At 38.3% G+C, this 16,951-nt stretch overlaps 1 protein-coding gene across 3 annotated transcripts in view; it reads right to left on the bottom strand.

Moving 5' to 3' along the window:
- Window positions 1-173: 173 nt before the first annotated feature.
- The window catches only part of AHCTF1 (AT-hook containing transcription factor 1), a 50,601-nt gene continuing 33,823 nt past the window's right edge, over window positions 174-16,951 (bottom strand). For 2 of the 3 annotated variants that reach the window (XM_063306043.1, XM_063306034.1), the window contains 13 exons: window positions 16,422-16,563; window positions 16,179-16,329; window positions 15,236-15,340; window positions 13,535-13,739; window positions 13,214-13,411; window positions 12,053-12,473; window positions 10,214-10,331; window positions 8,908-9,014; window positions 6,673-6,848; window positions 4,156-6,187; window positions 2,470-2,603; window positions 2,084-2,190; window positions 174-1,249 (listed from right to left, as the gene is read on the bottom strand). In XM_063306043.1, the coding sequence (XP_063162113.1) occupies window positions 1,045-1,249; window positions 2,084-2,190; window positions 2,470-2,603; window positions 4,156-6,187; window positions 6,673-6,848; window positions 8,908-9,014; window positions 10,214-10,331; window positions 12,053-12,473; window positions 13,214-13,411; window positions 13,535-13,739; window positions 15,236-15,340; window positions 16,179-16,329; window positions 16,422-16,563 (4,101 nt within the window). In that variant the 3' untranslated portion in view covers window positions 174-1,044. The remainder of the gene's footprint in view (window positions 1,250-2,083; window positions 2,191-2,469; window positions 2,604-4,155; window positions 6,188-6,672; window positions 6,849-8,907; window positions 9,015-10,213; window positions 10,332-12,052; window positions 12,474-13,213; window positions 13,412-13,534; window positions 13,740-15,235; window positions 15,341-16,178; window positions 16,330-16,421; window positions 16,564-16,951) is intronic. The other variant, XM_063306052.1, reaches the window with a different exon arrangement.

Here is a 16,951-nt window from a genome sequence, read left to right as displayed (position 1 = left end):
AGATTATGTTGGCTGCTACTGTGTATTGGTTCTAAATAAACACCTGACATTGGTAAACCTATGTAAAATTCCATTTGAATTATTTATGTGTTGTTTTAAAGTGAACCATGACTCAGATTCAGCCTCTTTTCATTTTTTTGTGCTACAGGGATAGGTCAAATACTACAGAAGAGTGTGTATTTCCAGACAAATTTTATTTTACCAAAATTGTGGTAACATTTCTCTAGTAACCACAAAATCTATAAAACATGCATCATCTCAAAATATCAAATTTGAACTAAATTTAAGTAGATGAAATCCCTGAAATGCTGTCCCTTGTTGAATAGTTGTGACAATATAAATACCTTGAGTGTTAAGAACCTTCTGCTGATGCAGCAAGTTAAAAAAACATTTGAGGTGAGATTTTGTTTTTTAAACCAAAGAGCAGCTTTCCGAAGTTAAAACAAATACAAAAAAATATTGCACAGCTTCAATACAATTGTTTACATTCTGACTTCTTCAATTAAATACACGTTCAATAAAGAGAGTAAGGTTTGATTTATGATGGGTAACTCCTATTACTAATTCCCATGAGGTCAACACATTTTCTAAAAATTCTAAAAGTGTGAAATTTTAATTTAAAAAAAATTTATAAGATCAAACTGTTATTTAAAAAAGAATGCTAGCCTCCCATCAGAGAGGCACAACAGTGGCAAGCCATAATTAAATCCCCTTTGGGTTGTTTTGCATTCCGCATCTCTATTATTCTCGCCCAAAAATCTAGTGGACAATAATCATTGTTAAGTATACATTTTTATTTAACATTCCTAAAATATTTATTTACATATTATATAAATGTACGAAGTATCTTATAAAATAGAAAACTGCATTGACTGAAGAAGTCATACTCCATATGGAGTTACTTATTGAAGACCTTTAGCTCTCTGAAAATTTACAATAATTTATATAAATTATCTTCCAAATTAGATGATTTTTTTTGTAATATTCCACACAATTGTGATGACTTTACAAACACTGGTGTACATTACACATTTTTAAAAGCAGTTATAACATCTTTTTCCGTACAACTGGCTTTGGGTAGCTAGACAGTCTCTTCTCTTTCCTACGCACAGTTTTTTGAACAGCCTTCTCCGTTTTGTCCACAGAATCTCCTTGCTTTCGTTTGGTTTCATCTGCAGGGGTGCCAAAGGGTGAAATGAACTTAATTTCCATTGCTGGTGGTGACCAACTACCATCTTTCCCTAAGACTCTGTAAGAAAAGAGAGCATTTCTTTAGCTGATATAACTAGAGCTGAAAACAGAAAACAAAATAAGATCAGAATTCTTTACAATGCAGTAAGGAAATATTAAATGTATCAATATGACATCTTTCATATATACTATTTTTTAAATATATTTTTTCATATGTACTATTTTTGAAGCAGGATAGGAAGATTACTGACACTTTTGAACTCTGGGGTTGGAGAAGACTCCTGTCATGAGTACTGATGGTGAACAAGAGGGGGCCACTATCCAGGGGCAAAAACGCATGCGTAGTTCAGAGACTTTGAGCTGTCATTCAAAGAGACACAGAACAGACCCGCCTTGACTTCTGGGGGTTTATCTGTCTGGGTTTTCCCACGCTTCTTCAGTTTGGTAGGATTTTCTGTCTACTATAGCAATAATAAAGCACTAGAGACTTCTTCCTCGTCTCGGCGTGGTTCTTGCTTAGTCAGGACAACTCCTGAGAATACTGTGGACAGCCAAGAAAAGAAACCAATGGATCATCAAACAAATCAATTCAAAGTTCTCACCCTAGGCACAAATGACCAAGTTCAAATTATCCTCTTTGGACATGTTATGCAAAGACCCAGCTCTCTGGAAAAGACTAATGACGGGAAAGGTGGAAGGAAAGAGAAAGAGAGGTCAAGTAGCAGCAAGGTGGATGGTCTCAGATACAGTGGTGATGATTGCACGGTTGAAAGAAGAGGTTAGGGATAGATAGTCATGGAGAAAATCTATGTGGTCACTAGGAGTTGAAAACAACTTGATGGCGCATATTCATTTTTGAAACAGCTGCTTTAGAAAAGGAACCATTACATACTTGCTTGTTTTTGATGCTTTTGACCTTGTAGCTCTGCTTCTTTTTACATTTTGCTTTTCTAAAGTCTCTACTGAAAGAGCATGCTTTTCTTCTTTAACTGGTAATTCCTAAGGACAAACAACATGAAGTGGGTAAAAAAGGAAGGCATTGTCTCTATCACCCAGCTTTTAAAAGTTTACTCTCAAAATAGGTAAATCTCACAAGACTCTTAGTAATGACCAAGACAAACAAAATGAAAGATATTAAGTTATTAGCTTTTCCAACTATTTGCTGAAGATGGTCAAATGTTCGCAAACTGAAAAATCATAAATACAGATTTGATTTAAATCAGGGATATAAATCACAAAACAGAAGACTATACAGAAGAAATGATCAAAATTACTTACCAGATCATCCACAATCCTTGAAATACTGGACACTTGTTTTTTCCTGGATCTCAAAACAGGGGGTGAGAACACAAACTTAGAGGCCAAATCTGCATCTACACCCTTGAATTGAATAGGTGTCACTGCTTTTTCACCTAAAATTAGGAACCATGAACTTGTTACTGACTTTGAAAATAAACATTCGAGGCACACAACTTCAGCTACAATCCTGCATCTTAAAAAAGAAAAGGCTGCAGAGCAGTTTATCATGAGACCCAAGTATGAATGCCTCTATCGCTGTTGATATTCCTAGATGTCCCATGACCTGCAGGTAGTTTAATGGAACAGAAAAATTTTAAACCCTGGACATTGTAATGCCCCATAGCTCACTCTTGCATAGGTCCCTAAACAAAGCTTGGTTCCCATTTGAGCCGAAAACAAGGGACAGCATTTAATCTTTGTCAAGAGTAGACTGACAGCAAATCAAGCAGTTTAGTCTAGTGGTTAAGGCACCATGCTAAAAACCAGGAGACTGTGAGTTCTAGTCCCACCTTAAGCATGAAAGCCGGCTGAGTGAGTTTGGGCCAGTCACTCTCTCTCAGCCCAACCTCACAGGATTGTTGTTGTGGGGAAAATAGGAGGAACAAGGAGTATGAGGTATGTTCGCTGGCCTTGAGTTATTTATAAAAATAATAAAGGCAAATAAAAAAAAAACTTTAAAAATCCTGTATTTCCTAAGCAGAAAATAAATATGGGGATAGGAGAGTTTTGACCTCACAGTAATCTATTGTTTTACAACCGCTACTGATGCTTTGTAGTTGCTTAGGACCATTTTATGTTTCAGAAAGATACTAGGTTTCAAGTTTTCTCAGTTTAGCTTAGAAGTAGCTTCCCTTCAGCTCATCACCCTCCACCAGTTTGTAAACAGAGGTTACCTCTCCATTCACAAAAAAACATGAGAGTTGGTCAGTGGAAAGGACAACAAAAATTGAGACAAAGAATCAAGAGGCATAAAGTCTTTAAGCTCAATCCTTCCCTTTCTCTTAACACTGAATATTGGGTGTAAGTGGAGGTTTTGCTGGAACAGGCAACCTTACAATACATGAACCTAATTCTTCTCTCTCTCTATATAGTCAATTTAGAATTGAAATTTCCACTATCCCTTGCTTCAGGACCAATTACCTCTGGAAATTGTTAACTGGATGGCTCTTTTTGACCAATTTAATTTTTTCGCCATCCCATAGATTTAGTTCAAATCAGCACGCTATTTTCTGTTACCAGATGTTATGGTGCTGGCAAGAAAAATTCAAGAGAGCAGGCCTATCTTTGGTGTGAAGGTTCTTCATAGGTTTGTGTAACTTTTCTATTAGTCTTCTGGTTGATACGTTAGTAAATGTATCAACAAACCCAAGCACATTTTTATTCATCTCCTCATGTGCTTAAGAAGCAAATATATTAGTTTGTGTGAACTTTTTCTCTCCAAAGTTTCTCCTTTTACTCACACCGTAAATTACTTTCTTGCAAGGCTGTATTTGGAAAAGGCATGTTCTATTTTCAGCAGGAAACTTTTTTTATATGTATGTAACTGGTATCAATCAGGTTCAACCTCCTGCTCTGAAATTACTCTTTCTAGACTTGATCAACCCTCATGCATAGCAGGCAATTTGGTTATCCTATACAGAATTTCTGAAGCAAAATTTCAAGTACCTTTAGGTTTTTCTGTGAGTTTAGTAAGAGGAGGAGAAAAAAAGAAGGTTTCATTTATATCCAGGGAAAGTGACTGTTTTACTTTCTTTTCGGTTAACCTGGTCCTCTTAATGCTACTACCATGGTGTGCCAAAGTTTCTTCTATTTCACCAAGCCTCAGCTTGGCTATGTCTGTAGACCTTGATTTCACTTCATTCTCAGTTGCTAGTGGCAAATGTTCTTTCTCTGTGCTTTCTTCTGAGACAGAAGGTAACTTAGCCTTCTGTCTGATTCTAGTTATCCTAGACCGCCTGTTTTCAGACTTTTTTTCTGAAGCTATTGCCTCAGTTGGCTGGATAACACATTCTTTTAGGTTAGATTTTTCTGTATCTGATTTCTGTACACTCCGAGATGTCATTCTTGAGGATCTTCTCTTTGGAGTGTCTATTGTAGAAGTTTCTAGAGAAGATAAACATCCTGAGGTTGCAGACAGATGTAAAGCTTCACTCCTAGTATTTCGCTTATTGACTGAAGATCTAGCATCCGGAGGAGACAAGAGAGACAAGTCCAGTTGTGAGCCTGCTGAAACATTCAAAGACTTCTTTCTCGGTCTACCTCTTTTACGATGCACAGGTAGTGGTTCAAGAAGACCTCTCTCTTGATCAGAAACTGATTCCAAAGTACCTATGCTTTGTGTTCTCTCCTGTTCTGGTAGCTGTGATTCATTTGGTTGCATGTCATGTTTGAAAACCGTTTCTGGCAGATTGGGCTTTCTACTTCTACTCCTTCGAATTGGAGTAGGTAATGGTAGCTTCTCAGGTGTGGTTTCTGCCTGTGCCACTCCTTTCAGTATGCCATGCTTTTTTCTTCTCCCTCTTCTTGGTGTCACAGACAGCTGCTGCCCTTGAGGTTCAACCTCCTGCTCTGAAATTACATTTTCTGCAAGTTGCAAGGTGATAGCTTTTACTTTCTTTGCACTTTTAGGATTGCCTGACATTTGTATTGTATGATCAATAACAAACTGATTACTATCTTGATTTCCTACCACACTTCTTGTAATTCTAGCAGTCTTCTGGTGAGCAGAAGGAAGATGCTTATGAAGTTTTGATGCACTTTTTCGTAGTTTTCTAATCCCACTCCTTGTAGTAACAGTTGCCAGAAATCTTGGTGAAACAGGTTGAGCATTTGCTGAGATTTCTAACTCACTCTTCTTTGTTTCCTTCACATCTTTGATTGGAAAATCAGGAATCTGGGGAATCTGCTGTTCCTGAGATTCTTCAGAATTATATGGCAGACTTTCAGAAATGTCTGATGTCTCCTTTGCTCGCCTAGCACTTCTCCTTAGAGTGGGGATTGCCAATATAGGTTGTTTATTCTTCTTGGTCAGTGGCTGATCATTAGATAAGTTATTTAGACTTTGGTTTGCCTGATCTGTTGTACTGTTACCAGACATCAAATTTTCAACTCTTAATTCTGTGTCTTTGTTTGTTTCATGAACATTTTGAACAGGACCCTGGGATGAATGTAATACTTTCTTGCTTATGCTTTCATGAAAAGATTGTTCTATTATCTCAGCTGAAAATTCTTTAATTCTTGTGTCTTTGATTACATCTAGCAGATTTTCAGCAATAGCCATCTGAATTGGTTCAGGTACATAAGGTAGTACTTCAGCAGTATTCTGCGGCATCTCATCACCAGTTACTGTGGACACAGAATTTGTATTTAATTCCTGGTTGTTGCTTCTATCCCCTGATTCTGGGCTAGCTGGTTTCAGAGGAAAAGTATGCAAAACAGTAGAAACTCCCACCTCAGCTTCATCATCACCTTCTAATATTAAAGTAAAATTATTCTGACACAGGAGAAGTTCTCCATCTCCTTCAGTAAAGGAAGATTCATCAGCATCTTTTCCAAGTAATTCACATGTGACCTGTTGTTCTATACTGTCACAGTGGTACTGAAATTTGAGATTGCTTGAGGAACACAGTTCGTTGTATGGAATTGTTTCCACTATAGCTTCTGAAACTTGTATCTCATGTTTTTCATCTCCGCTGAGCTAAAATAGAAAGCGCATAAGTTGCATTCCATTATAATGTATTTTTCAAGAAATATAAAAGTCATGAACAACTGTACTTCAAAATTTCAGATTTTCTGAAGCTACATTTCACTGCCTAATTCAGCAATCCACACATTGGTTCACAAAGGAACCCGAGCAAACTGTTCAAAAGGAAATTGCAAATTCTGGCTTCCCAAAGCGGCAGCAGCAGCTATAGCTACTGCTTCCTATTTGCAATGATTAAGACAGTGTTTTTTAATCACTGTATGGACATATACTATGGTTACTCTGGTATAGAAATTTTATTGTACAACTTCTTTTTTAATGCTACTATAAAAGAGTTAAGTTTATAAACAATCCAACCAATTGTATAATCTATAGAAATCTTTAAAAAGGAACTTTGGGACCCATACTGGTAACACAGTATTAAATGCAATTCCAGTTTTCTACTTGTGTTGAAGTGCTATACAAAGAACTTAACTTACATCTACTGTTTGATTTTCAGATTCAATATTAGGCAATGTTTTTTCTTGCAGGACTACTAGATTTTCCTCTTGGATAGTTTTTTCCAATTCATCTTCATCTACTGCTTCTTTTTCTTCCAGCTCATTTTTTGAATGGATATTGGTGATGTCTTCACTGTCAGGAATACTGATGACAGCTGAAAAAGGGATTTTCTGACATTATTTGATTTTATTGTTTCTGAACTAATGCTTTACTACTAAGTAATACTATGATTAGATCTTTTAACCATATTTTTCATCTTTCTTTTACAGAAACATAATGATCTAAATTGTTCTTGCCCTTTATACCTCATAACTACTGATATTAAACTCTCTCTCCTCAAGGGACAAGCAGAATGAATATTTATTGTGCTAATATTCATCCAGCTGCAAGTGGTGTTGAAGAATCTGTTCTGCCTTATATTCACATCTTTTTCAAAAATGAACATTAGCCCTCTCCTAGATCTTCGCATCATTCTCAAGATTACAAATACTAGAGACTTCGTTTTCTACTCTGTTGTCTGTTCATACAAGTATGACAGCCTGCACATATGCAGCCAAGCTTTGGGTAATTTTAATCAGCTTCCTTCAAGGTACTGCAAGAGTAGGACCAGGCCTCTAGGTAGAGAGCATAGATGTGACAACTTTCTATAATGCATCTAGGTAATTTAAAATGCAGATTAATACAGTTGGCTCTGAATGGCTTTTCCACCAAAAAAAAAAAAAACTGAAGAAATTATTTTCACTCAGTAGTTTATAGTTGCAAAGTCTCACCTTTTCAGAAGATTCTACAGTACTAAATTTTCATATTAAAAAAATCTAAAGTCTACTAATATAATTCCAAGTTTATAAAGTAATAGTTTCAATTTGAATTTGAATAATTAACACTCAGTTCTAATTAACTGACAAGCAGTTCTCTGAAAAATGAAATTAAACAAAATCCTAACTAGATTTGTAGTGATTATCAATTTCAAATTTCTATCAAGTAAGTTTAGAGGTATAACTAATTCCTTCATTCAAGTATAATCTAAATCAAGATTCTCAAATGCTGATCATCGCAAGTGCTACATGACAACTAATTCATTAGCCTAAGTACCACAAAACTGAAGCCTTTTCATACATGGATGTATAAAATCACTAGATTTCATTTTTGACTCAGCAGGGATCCAAAATTTCTTCTGAGTAAAAAATGAAGAACGAAGCATCTCCTAGTATGCAATTCAGTATAAATGTATTACATTTTTCACCATTTCATTTCTACCATTTAGGCCATGGTGAGGGCTGCACAGTTGATGGTTGGGGTGTTACTGAGACGCACTGAGTATGTGGTGGATGGCTCTTGCATGAGAGTGGCTAGGTACAGCAAAGCTATGGATTCTGTGGAAGAACCTCCAGGACCCTCATTGCAACAGGGAAGCACTAAACCTCTGAAGACACCTGGCCTGAAGATCCCACAGCTACCCCCATGTGAGGTCGCCTGAGATGCCCAAGGAGGGCAAGGGAGCATGGTCATAACAGCCAGGCCTGTTAGTAGCTGACAACAAATGGGGGATGCAGCCCCCAGTCCTGGTTGTGACAGTGCCTTGGAACCACTGTCCCTGATCCCAAGCATGTAGCATTTCTTTTTCAGTCAAAGGGAGGGTCCATGGCGCCTAGCTCATATCAGCAAGCTGCACAATCACTCCCCTGCTGTGTGTGTGAGGTGCCATCTTTTGGTCTGGGATGCTGGCAAGCTCTTCTTTCACCTCCCTCCTCGTGCTCACCAGTCCTTCTGTCTAGTTTATTCACACCTTATTCTTATATCCAGGGAAATGGACAAGGAACAATGCTGCCTTCTTCGGCAAGTCTTTGCCAGCATAAGCATTGTTGCGCCATGGAAAATGTCTTGAAAGGCTGCATTTGGCCCATGGAGCTTGAGATCCCTGATCTAAGTTATGCAACAGCATTGTAGGATCTGAGCCGCATCAGCAGAGAAATTAATCACAGAAATAATGAAAATGCTTGAGTTATCTGCTTGCACTAATAACTAAAATAAGGAAATACTAAAAAAGCTATCAAGATACAAATGTTCAGCTTATAAGATTTTAGACGTGTGCATGAAAAGCCAAACCTGAGAATACAGTAATATACTTTCAGCATTTTGTGTCTCCTGAAAGATTTGAGAAGAACCACTTCATACTGCTTATTCCATTTGTATGGCCATTCAAAAATACATACGTTCTCCACCTGCTCCTTCCACCTGCTGGACTTGGCTGTTTCTTTCAGCAAGGAATCTGTTGTCTTCCAACAATGGTAGCGTGCTGGATTCTAGAATATTAGTTGCACTGTGCAAAAACAGACACAGATACATGCATATAAAGAGTAATTCCTTTTAGAATTCTAAATAAGATAAACTTTAGAAAGCTTTTCATTGTAGTCTGTTTTGGAATCATACATGACTTTAACTATATTGCAAGGAGTACACAAAACGCCCATCTGGCCTTGTTGCATAGAAATTGTAAACTCACTGCTAGTATCCAGAAGATATGCCTAGCTGGTGTAACTGCTACAATTCTGCATATTCACTAAAAGTTCAAGCATTAATAAGCATCTCTACTCCATTAGGAACAGAAGCTGGATAACTGCACCAATACAGTTTTCTTGTGGTTTGCCATGGTCTTCATCTGGGATCGTTTTTGAACTTCCCACTGTAGCCAAATGCCCTGGAATTCTCAGCTGGTTTCTCATCCACAAACTAATTAGGGCTAAATCTGCTTTGCTTCTGAAATCAGAGGTCAGCTAGAGGCTGTCACCTGCTGAGGCATTATTCAATAGTGAATAATTCCCAGTCACTAATTTAGGAATGCAGGCTAAGGGCAACTACAAAGGGAGCCATCACAAGAGGAAGCCTTCTCCTGTCTGCTTGACACAGGCCACTGATAATGGAGAGCAGTTGAACAGAACCAAACTTTATGCCCAGACATACTGCAGATAGCTAAGGGCCTATTGAGTGACCAACTGTTTAGTCCTTCATTGATTAAATTTCTTGAATTGAGTTAACAAATCAACTGTCAAGCTGTGCAGAACTTTCAATGTGGACATAATCCTATTCTGCCATTGTGCACTGGTTAGCAGACTAGCTGCTGTATTCTATATGAACTTAAGCATTCTTCCAGAGAAATCCTACGGTGAGCCCACTGCAGTAATCTAACTGTTAAGTAGCTCACACATGGGTAACTGTTATTAGATCCAGCCCGTGAATGACTGCAGGTGGGTGCAATAGAGGCAAGTGTGCAAATTACTTCTTGCCACTGAGCTAACTGGAGATATAATGATATCTGGGGGCTCAAGCAACAGTCCTTCGGGGAAGAGCAAGCTGACTCCCAGTCCTGGGGTTGGGCTTCCTACTGCAAATAGCACTCCATCCTGTCTGGATAAATCATAATTCATGAAAGAAAAGAAAGCGAGCACATGTACATGCAATTTAAACGTTTAAAGCAAACAACCTCATCCATAATTTTGAAATTATATATGACATATTTACCATTCATTAGAAGGCAGAAAACAGACTATGGTGTCCTGGACAACCTTCAAATGACCCTTCAGAAATACTTCTCTCTCTGGAAATGAGTCACATTTCCTGTCGTCCTTTTCATGGAATTCTATGGATGGTAAAAGTTAAAAAGCTGTATCCTCTACACTGTTTTTTCCCCCAAATACTAATTCATCTTTTTTTTAAAGGCACAAATCTATACCTCCCATTTTCCAAGCCACATAGGCTCACATAATACTGGTGGAACTTAATGTACTTACTCATGTTACAACAAAATTTGAATGGAAGTCAAAATGTTTACCTTGGCTTAGTTGACAGTTCGTGTCTTGAACTGCTATTGACCTTTCCAAAACCTCAGGAACATGCAATGTATCATGACTGGCTTTGGCTCTAAAAAACTGAGTTCTATAAAGGCCTGAAGACCTGACCAATGGTGCTGAATTTATAATTCAGCTGGGCTATTTACTATGCTTACTGGTTTCCAGACCAAAACTCTATATTCAATGGAGTAAGCATACAATTTTTGGAGAGGTTAAGGCTGCATTTGATTTTTCATAGCTGCACCAAAAGCTACATCCTAAGTAATAGATGGGGCCAAATTTTAAAAGTAAAGATGATTAGAATTCATACATTCATTTTCATTAAATAAATATGTCAAAATAATATATATTTTTAAATTGGCTTTGGTCTCACCTTGCGCTAAGTTTTGAGGAAAGCAAGAACAATATACAGCTGTGTCACTGCTCTTGTCTTCTTCACCACTCCACTGGCTTAGTGTGAGTGTAAACCCAGAAATTTGTAAACCCTGGATTATAATTTAGCATTACGTGTGGCCTACTGTTCAATAAGCTATGGTTGTGGTTTAGCACAATATGCAAGTCCAACCATCCTGGAGAAAGTTGTGTGCGCACCAAATATTTCACTGAGGAGAGTTCGATCTCTTGCACACAGAAGTGACCTCTTCTTGCTACGATGTTCAGATAGTGTGATGAGTAACGCTGTTTCAAATTAAAATGCTGCTTTTTCCCCAAGAGATCTACTACCATGGGATACTGCAATGGCTACTACTACTTGATTTTATTAATAACTTTTTATCTTAACAAACAGAACAAAAGCTTTAGTTTCTCTGCACATTTCTAGGAGAAATATTTTTATTTACAGTTCAAGATAAGAGAGAAGAGTTGTGTAGTGCCCTTCAGATATTTTGAGACAAGGGAAGGAAGTCATACTCAATAGGTCCTTTGCTATTCCTGAAAATTCTTTTCCTTAACCCTCAAGTCATCTACTGCTGTGCTACAGTCTTTTGAACAACTTGCCTTAAATTGAAGTACTATGTGGCTATGTAATGGTGGGATACAATACAACTCATTCCCTGACTTTCATACACTTACTATAAATTGTCAGGTGCCTGAGCATTCCTTCCTCAGTTCCTCCTTTCTCTTTTTTCCTGACACCTCAAACATACTGTGTTGTTTCTTTTAAGTTTAGATCCATCTGAATTCCCTTGGCAATACTATCAACAATTTATAAAATCACAGCTTTCTACTAGATATGACAACATGGTTTTAATTCAAACTTTTCTGCACTCCTGCATACCTAGAGTGTAAGTACCTCCAGCTTATTATTGGGTGTTTTGTTCCACTTCCAAAGGTTCAGATCAGGTAACAGAAACAAATATAAAACAAAACATTTTCTGTTTGGAACGCCTGTTTTACCAGTGTTCAAAAACCAGGGAAAAATCAGATGGGAACTTTGTTCTGATCCAGTACAACCATCCTTCTTAGCGTCTTTCCATCATACCTGTGGACAATCAAATAACATTATACATACCAGCTGATTGTTCTACAGTTGCAGATATTTGCTGTTCCATTAAAGGATTATTCCTTATTATTTCATTGACTTCTTTCTCACTTGATCCTGGTAGGTCTACAATTTCTTCAGATAAAATAGCAGTTTGTTGAGAGCCCATGCAGGTACTGTTTCCAAAGTCAACTGATTTTGCATCATGATACTCTGAAGTAATGTATGCTGGTTTCACGCCAGTGCTATTAATTTCTTTGGAGACTTTAGTTTTATTCAGTTGATCACTTGTTATGCATTCTGATGACTGGTCTATTTCTTCAAGCTCTTCCTGAAGGCTCTGAGCTGAAATGGAGGAAGTCTCTCTATTCTTAATGCAATTTTCTCCCATTTGAGCTTCAAGACTATATTCAGATGAATTTGCATTGTTTTTTATTTCATGATCTGTCTCCTTTTAAGAAAACGGAAAGTCATAATAAGCAACACAATTATCCCAATAAAAGAAAATCTAACCATGCAATAGTGTGAGAGATCCAGAAGTATATACGTACTCCACTGCCCACAATGATATTTCTAACAAAACAGATGTCCTTGGCTTACTTGTTTTGGCATAGTGTGAAGAATGAATTAAAGTCAATAGGTAATTTATGATTTATTTAAAGGTATACCGATTTTGACATGGCACTCTGTGAAGTGGGGGGGAGCATGCCTGTTTATTATTTCTTGGCTTAATCTTGTTTTTTTAATCTCTCTTATCTCAGCCAATTCTTGTTTTGTCTTTCCCAAAACAGCAAATATTCTGCATGATGCAATTATCCCCAAAGCACATACAGCTCTAATACCTGGGCAGGTTACATGTATTAGATATTTATACGTTGGGCTCTATACTCACACCCCTATCAGAAATTGCAGAGATCTGAAACAGATCTGAGGTTAATCCAAGTACTCTATTCTATATTTCACAGGATAAAGCCCCCGCTCCTTTATTCTTTCTTTTCTTGGTATTATTGTTTTGCTGTTGTGTTTTTCTCTCTTCTACTGGCTTTTGATTTGTATTTTTTCTATGTAAGCCACCAAGACTCATGTTGATTGCAGTGATACAGAAATACGTTTAACAAATAAATTACAACAGCAGAGTCATGCCTACCTAGCACTCGAGTTTTTCCTTTTGCAGCACTACTTCCAACTTACCCCAGTCCATTGTGAAGTTTTGCTTTCTTCCATGAATGATATTTTTGTTTCTTTTGCACGCAGAGGGGGTGTAATAGATCTTTCTGGAGATGCCGTTGGAGATGCTAAAGGAGTAGTGCGAACGCTGGATCTCAATATTGACTGAGGAGTAAAACCAGGGAAGACTGAGGATGATGTGGATGCCAAAGCTTTAGCTCTCTAGGAGAAGACAAAACATCTTAAAAATGTGTAATCTAAAGCTCCAAGTTCATAGGAAGTCATTGTTAATTCACTTTTCAGCCTGAGAAATACAGGCTGAAAAACCTACAAAAATCTATATACCTTGACAACAGGAGGTGTTTCCAATAATTTTAATTCTGGTGCTCTTGCAAAGTTCTTGGGCAGTAATGTTCTTACAGAGTATTGAGAACTGGAATGCAGTGGACTAGAAAGTATGCAAGAAGCAGAAACTTCTGGTGATTCCTGAAGGCTTCTTCTCAAAGGTGGTGAATCAAGAGAAATAGGTTGGATCATCAAGTCAAGCAATCTGTAAATATTTCAAGGTTTTTAAAACATTAAGCTGCTTTGTATTACACCAACTCTGATGAAGGCACTTTTCAAGTTGTTTTATTAATTTTTAAATTTTTAAAAATGTTTTTACAGCTCACTTGTCATTTTAAAGAATATAAGTTTCCCAAGCATGGAGAAGACGTATTACTTTAATTTTAAAATATCATCAAAGGTTTAATTCTTAGCTGCATTATGTAACACCCCTGGTCTGACTATTTGATATGAATTTGCTAAGCAATTCCCAATACATACAGGCCATATTTGCATTTCACTGCTTTAGTGACTGACTGGCTAAATCTCCTTACGAGCAATTCTGGCAGTAAAAAGTCACAATACAGGTAGTCCTAGGGTTATGCCAGCAATTGAGACCAGGATTGTCATCGCTAAGTGATGCAGTTGTAAAGTGCAATGTCACATGACCCCATTGCTTAGTAACAGCAATCCCGGCAGTCCCTGTTGCTGTCATAATCCCAGGACCATGTGGGTCATTAAGTGGGAAGAGGGGGGAGTCCCAGGTAAGGAGTGTGGGGGGATGGGGTAGTGCTGCAAGCAGACTGGCAAAGTCAGTGGGCAGGTACTGGGAAGCGTGGCAGGCCAGCAAGGGCAGCGTGCGGGTACTGGGAAGCGTGGGCAGGCGGGGGGGATGCTACAGAGTACAAGATCCCTGGGATCTTGTACTACGTAGTGGGGCTCCTTGGGAGAAAAATCGGCGGGGTTGACATATAGGAATGACTTGCAACTTTCCCTGCTGGCTTCCCAGTTGACTTTGCTTGTGGGAGGGCCAGCAGGGAAAGTCACAAATGGTGATTACTTGACTGTGGCTCGCTGTGACGTAATTGTGAGCTGGGTGCCCAAGCGCCTGGATCACAATCACATGACCGCAGGGATGCTGCAATAGCTGCAACTTCACGGATCATTAACAAGTGCTGAATGATCTCCCTCATTCAGCACCATTGTAATTTTGAACAGCCGCTGAACAAGTGGATGTACTAAGTCAAGGACTACCTGTACTGGGCTAAAAATCACAATTTTCAGAATACAGAGACTACATCCAATTTTTCTAGGAAGAGCCTTACATCCCATGAGCCCCTGTATCAGGACAGTACTGGGCAAAATTCATTAGAAAATTAGCCTCTTCCCACTGACTGACCAAGCAAGTATGGCTTGGCTGCTATAGCCATCAGTGTTTTAGGGTTCTGTTCTACCAGCTTTACCAGGCAGCGATTTCTATAATAAACTTTGCTTTTTCAACTGCTGTTTTTCTTAGATGCACAAAACAGATTAACCGACTAGGTTTAGGTGTTTCCACAACACAACTGACTGGCTCAATGAAGAGGTTATTGTGTTGTGAGAACAGGGCCACAGTATAAGCAATTCTATTGAGTGACTCCAATTAGTCAGAAAGTACTTAAAGGACACAAATTGGTAGTGGATTTCCAAGTACATTTCACTTTTATAAAATTGTCTTTTTACCTGGAACATTTTCTTAAAGATTTAGTAATCGGTGTCCCAACAAATGGATCTGGTAACTGTCTATCAGGGCAGGGCTCCAATACAGATGATTGTTCTTCAGGTCTACTTTTGGGAAAAAGTGAGAAGCCAAACTAAGAGAAATAATTAAATTAATTTGTGCATCAAAAAATTTTTCTTCAAATGGAGAAAGTGGAGAAATTACACAATCCCTGCTGCCTCCATCAAACTTTTAGAAAATCATTGGTATCTTTGGCACTTGACTATTAGTCCCTGTTTTCTAAGTCAGTGTTTCTACCAATTTAAAGCCCACCACTAAACTACTGAAGCAATATCTGAGTAACAGAATGAAGACAGAAGACAATTTCTCTGTGGGGTTAGGCAACAGATATCACAATGACATCCTAACACAGGATGCTGGTGGCTCTGCTGTCATGGGAAGATGTCTTGCCAACTCCTCAAAAGTGACTCCTTCATTTCTCTATGTAAAGGAAGTCAGAAGGCCATCACAGGTACGGTAGCACAAAGAAAAATGGTGCTATCCATACAGGGCAAAGCAGGCAGCTCTGGTTCTCTATCTCGCTCTACAGAGAAAACAGGCAATACAACAGTGCCAGAAAAAAGAGAGCACCGGTGCTCTCAGTCTTACTTTGCACAGAGCTATTTCAAATGCCCAAGTGCCCTTGCAGACACTGCAAATGGAATCTAAGGGCTATCCAATCATAAGAGTTGTCTGTGCCTTCACTGGGAAAGGCATGGGGATGCTGCCACAGTTCTCTACCTGCAAAGGCTCAGCTGGATGCTGCAAGCATGGCTCAGGCCAACCTGGAGTGTGTCAGGACTTGGGAAGGCCCCATACAATGGATATACCAATCTGTGGGCTAGATTATGCTCATGGGCTGAAGGTTCTCCATCCCTAGGCTAGAGTAGTAAAAGAAATACTTACGTATCATTCTGAAGTGACTTATTTTTCTCTTCAGTTCCTACCCACACTTCTCCAATTTTGGACAATACGTTGTTGATGAAAGTTGCTTTTGTAATTATATTTCCAGTAGCAATCTGTTTTGCAACTGTTGACAATGGTTTTGGTCTTAAAACTAAAAAGAGAAATGAAACAAAGAAACAGGAATTAAAAAAGTAATATACTTAAAATAAGTTTCAGCAATTCTAACTGAAAGGAGGAACTTACTTTCCCGCCGCAGCGAAGATGGCAAATGGTAAGGCCTGGCTCGCTCTACAGCTAGCTTCCTTTGAACTCGAGGCAGAACTTTGCCATAATGATCTAATATGGAATTTCTGGTGACTGATCTCTCTCTCCATTGAGGATCATTCTATTTAAAAATAAAAAGAATTCTGAATGAAGAATGTCCTAAAACAGCTGGAAGACACCATCGTAACTAAAGTTTGCCTTTTACTCCCTCTGCCACCCCTTTATGGCAATTACAAACCATATAAATGTGAACAAGACCAGTTATAGACCAAGTGGATTTGAACAGGACTACATTCTTGACGGCAAAACAATAGCAAGTAGGAAAGTGTAAAATGTTCTATGCATAAACCTTTTCATGCATGGAACAGCTAGTCTCAGGTGGTCTGGGGCTGGACTGAAGCATGGAATTGGTCTGGATGTGGACTCAAAGTAGCATGTTGGCTTGGACTCTATGATTTCTGCACAGAGATGTTTTGGGAGTAGAGTATGAAAAGCAGCAAAGGAATCAC

This window comes from Candoia aspera, chromosome 1, assembly GCF_035149785.1.
Source record: "Candoia aspera isolate rCanAsp1 chromosome 1, rCanAsp1.hap2, whole genome shotgun sequence".
In the NCBI taxonomy this organism is placed as follows: domain Eukaryota; kingdom Metazoa; phylum Chordata; class Lepidosauria; order Squamata; family Boidae; genus Candoia; species Candoia aspera.
Note: the sequence above shows the minus strand (reverse complement) of the source record. Positions and strands in the feature narration are given on the sequence as shown.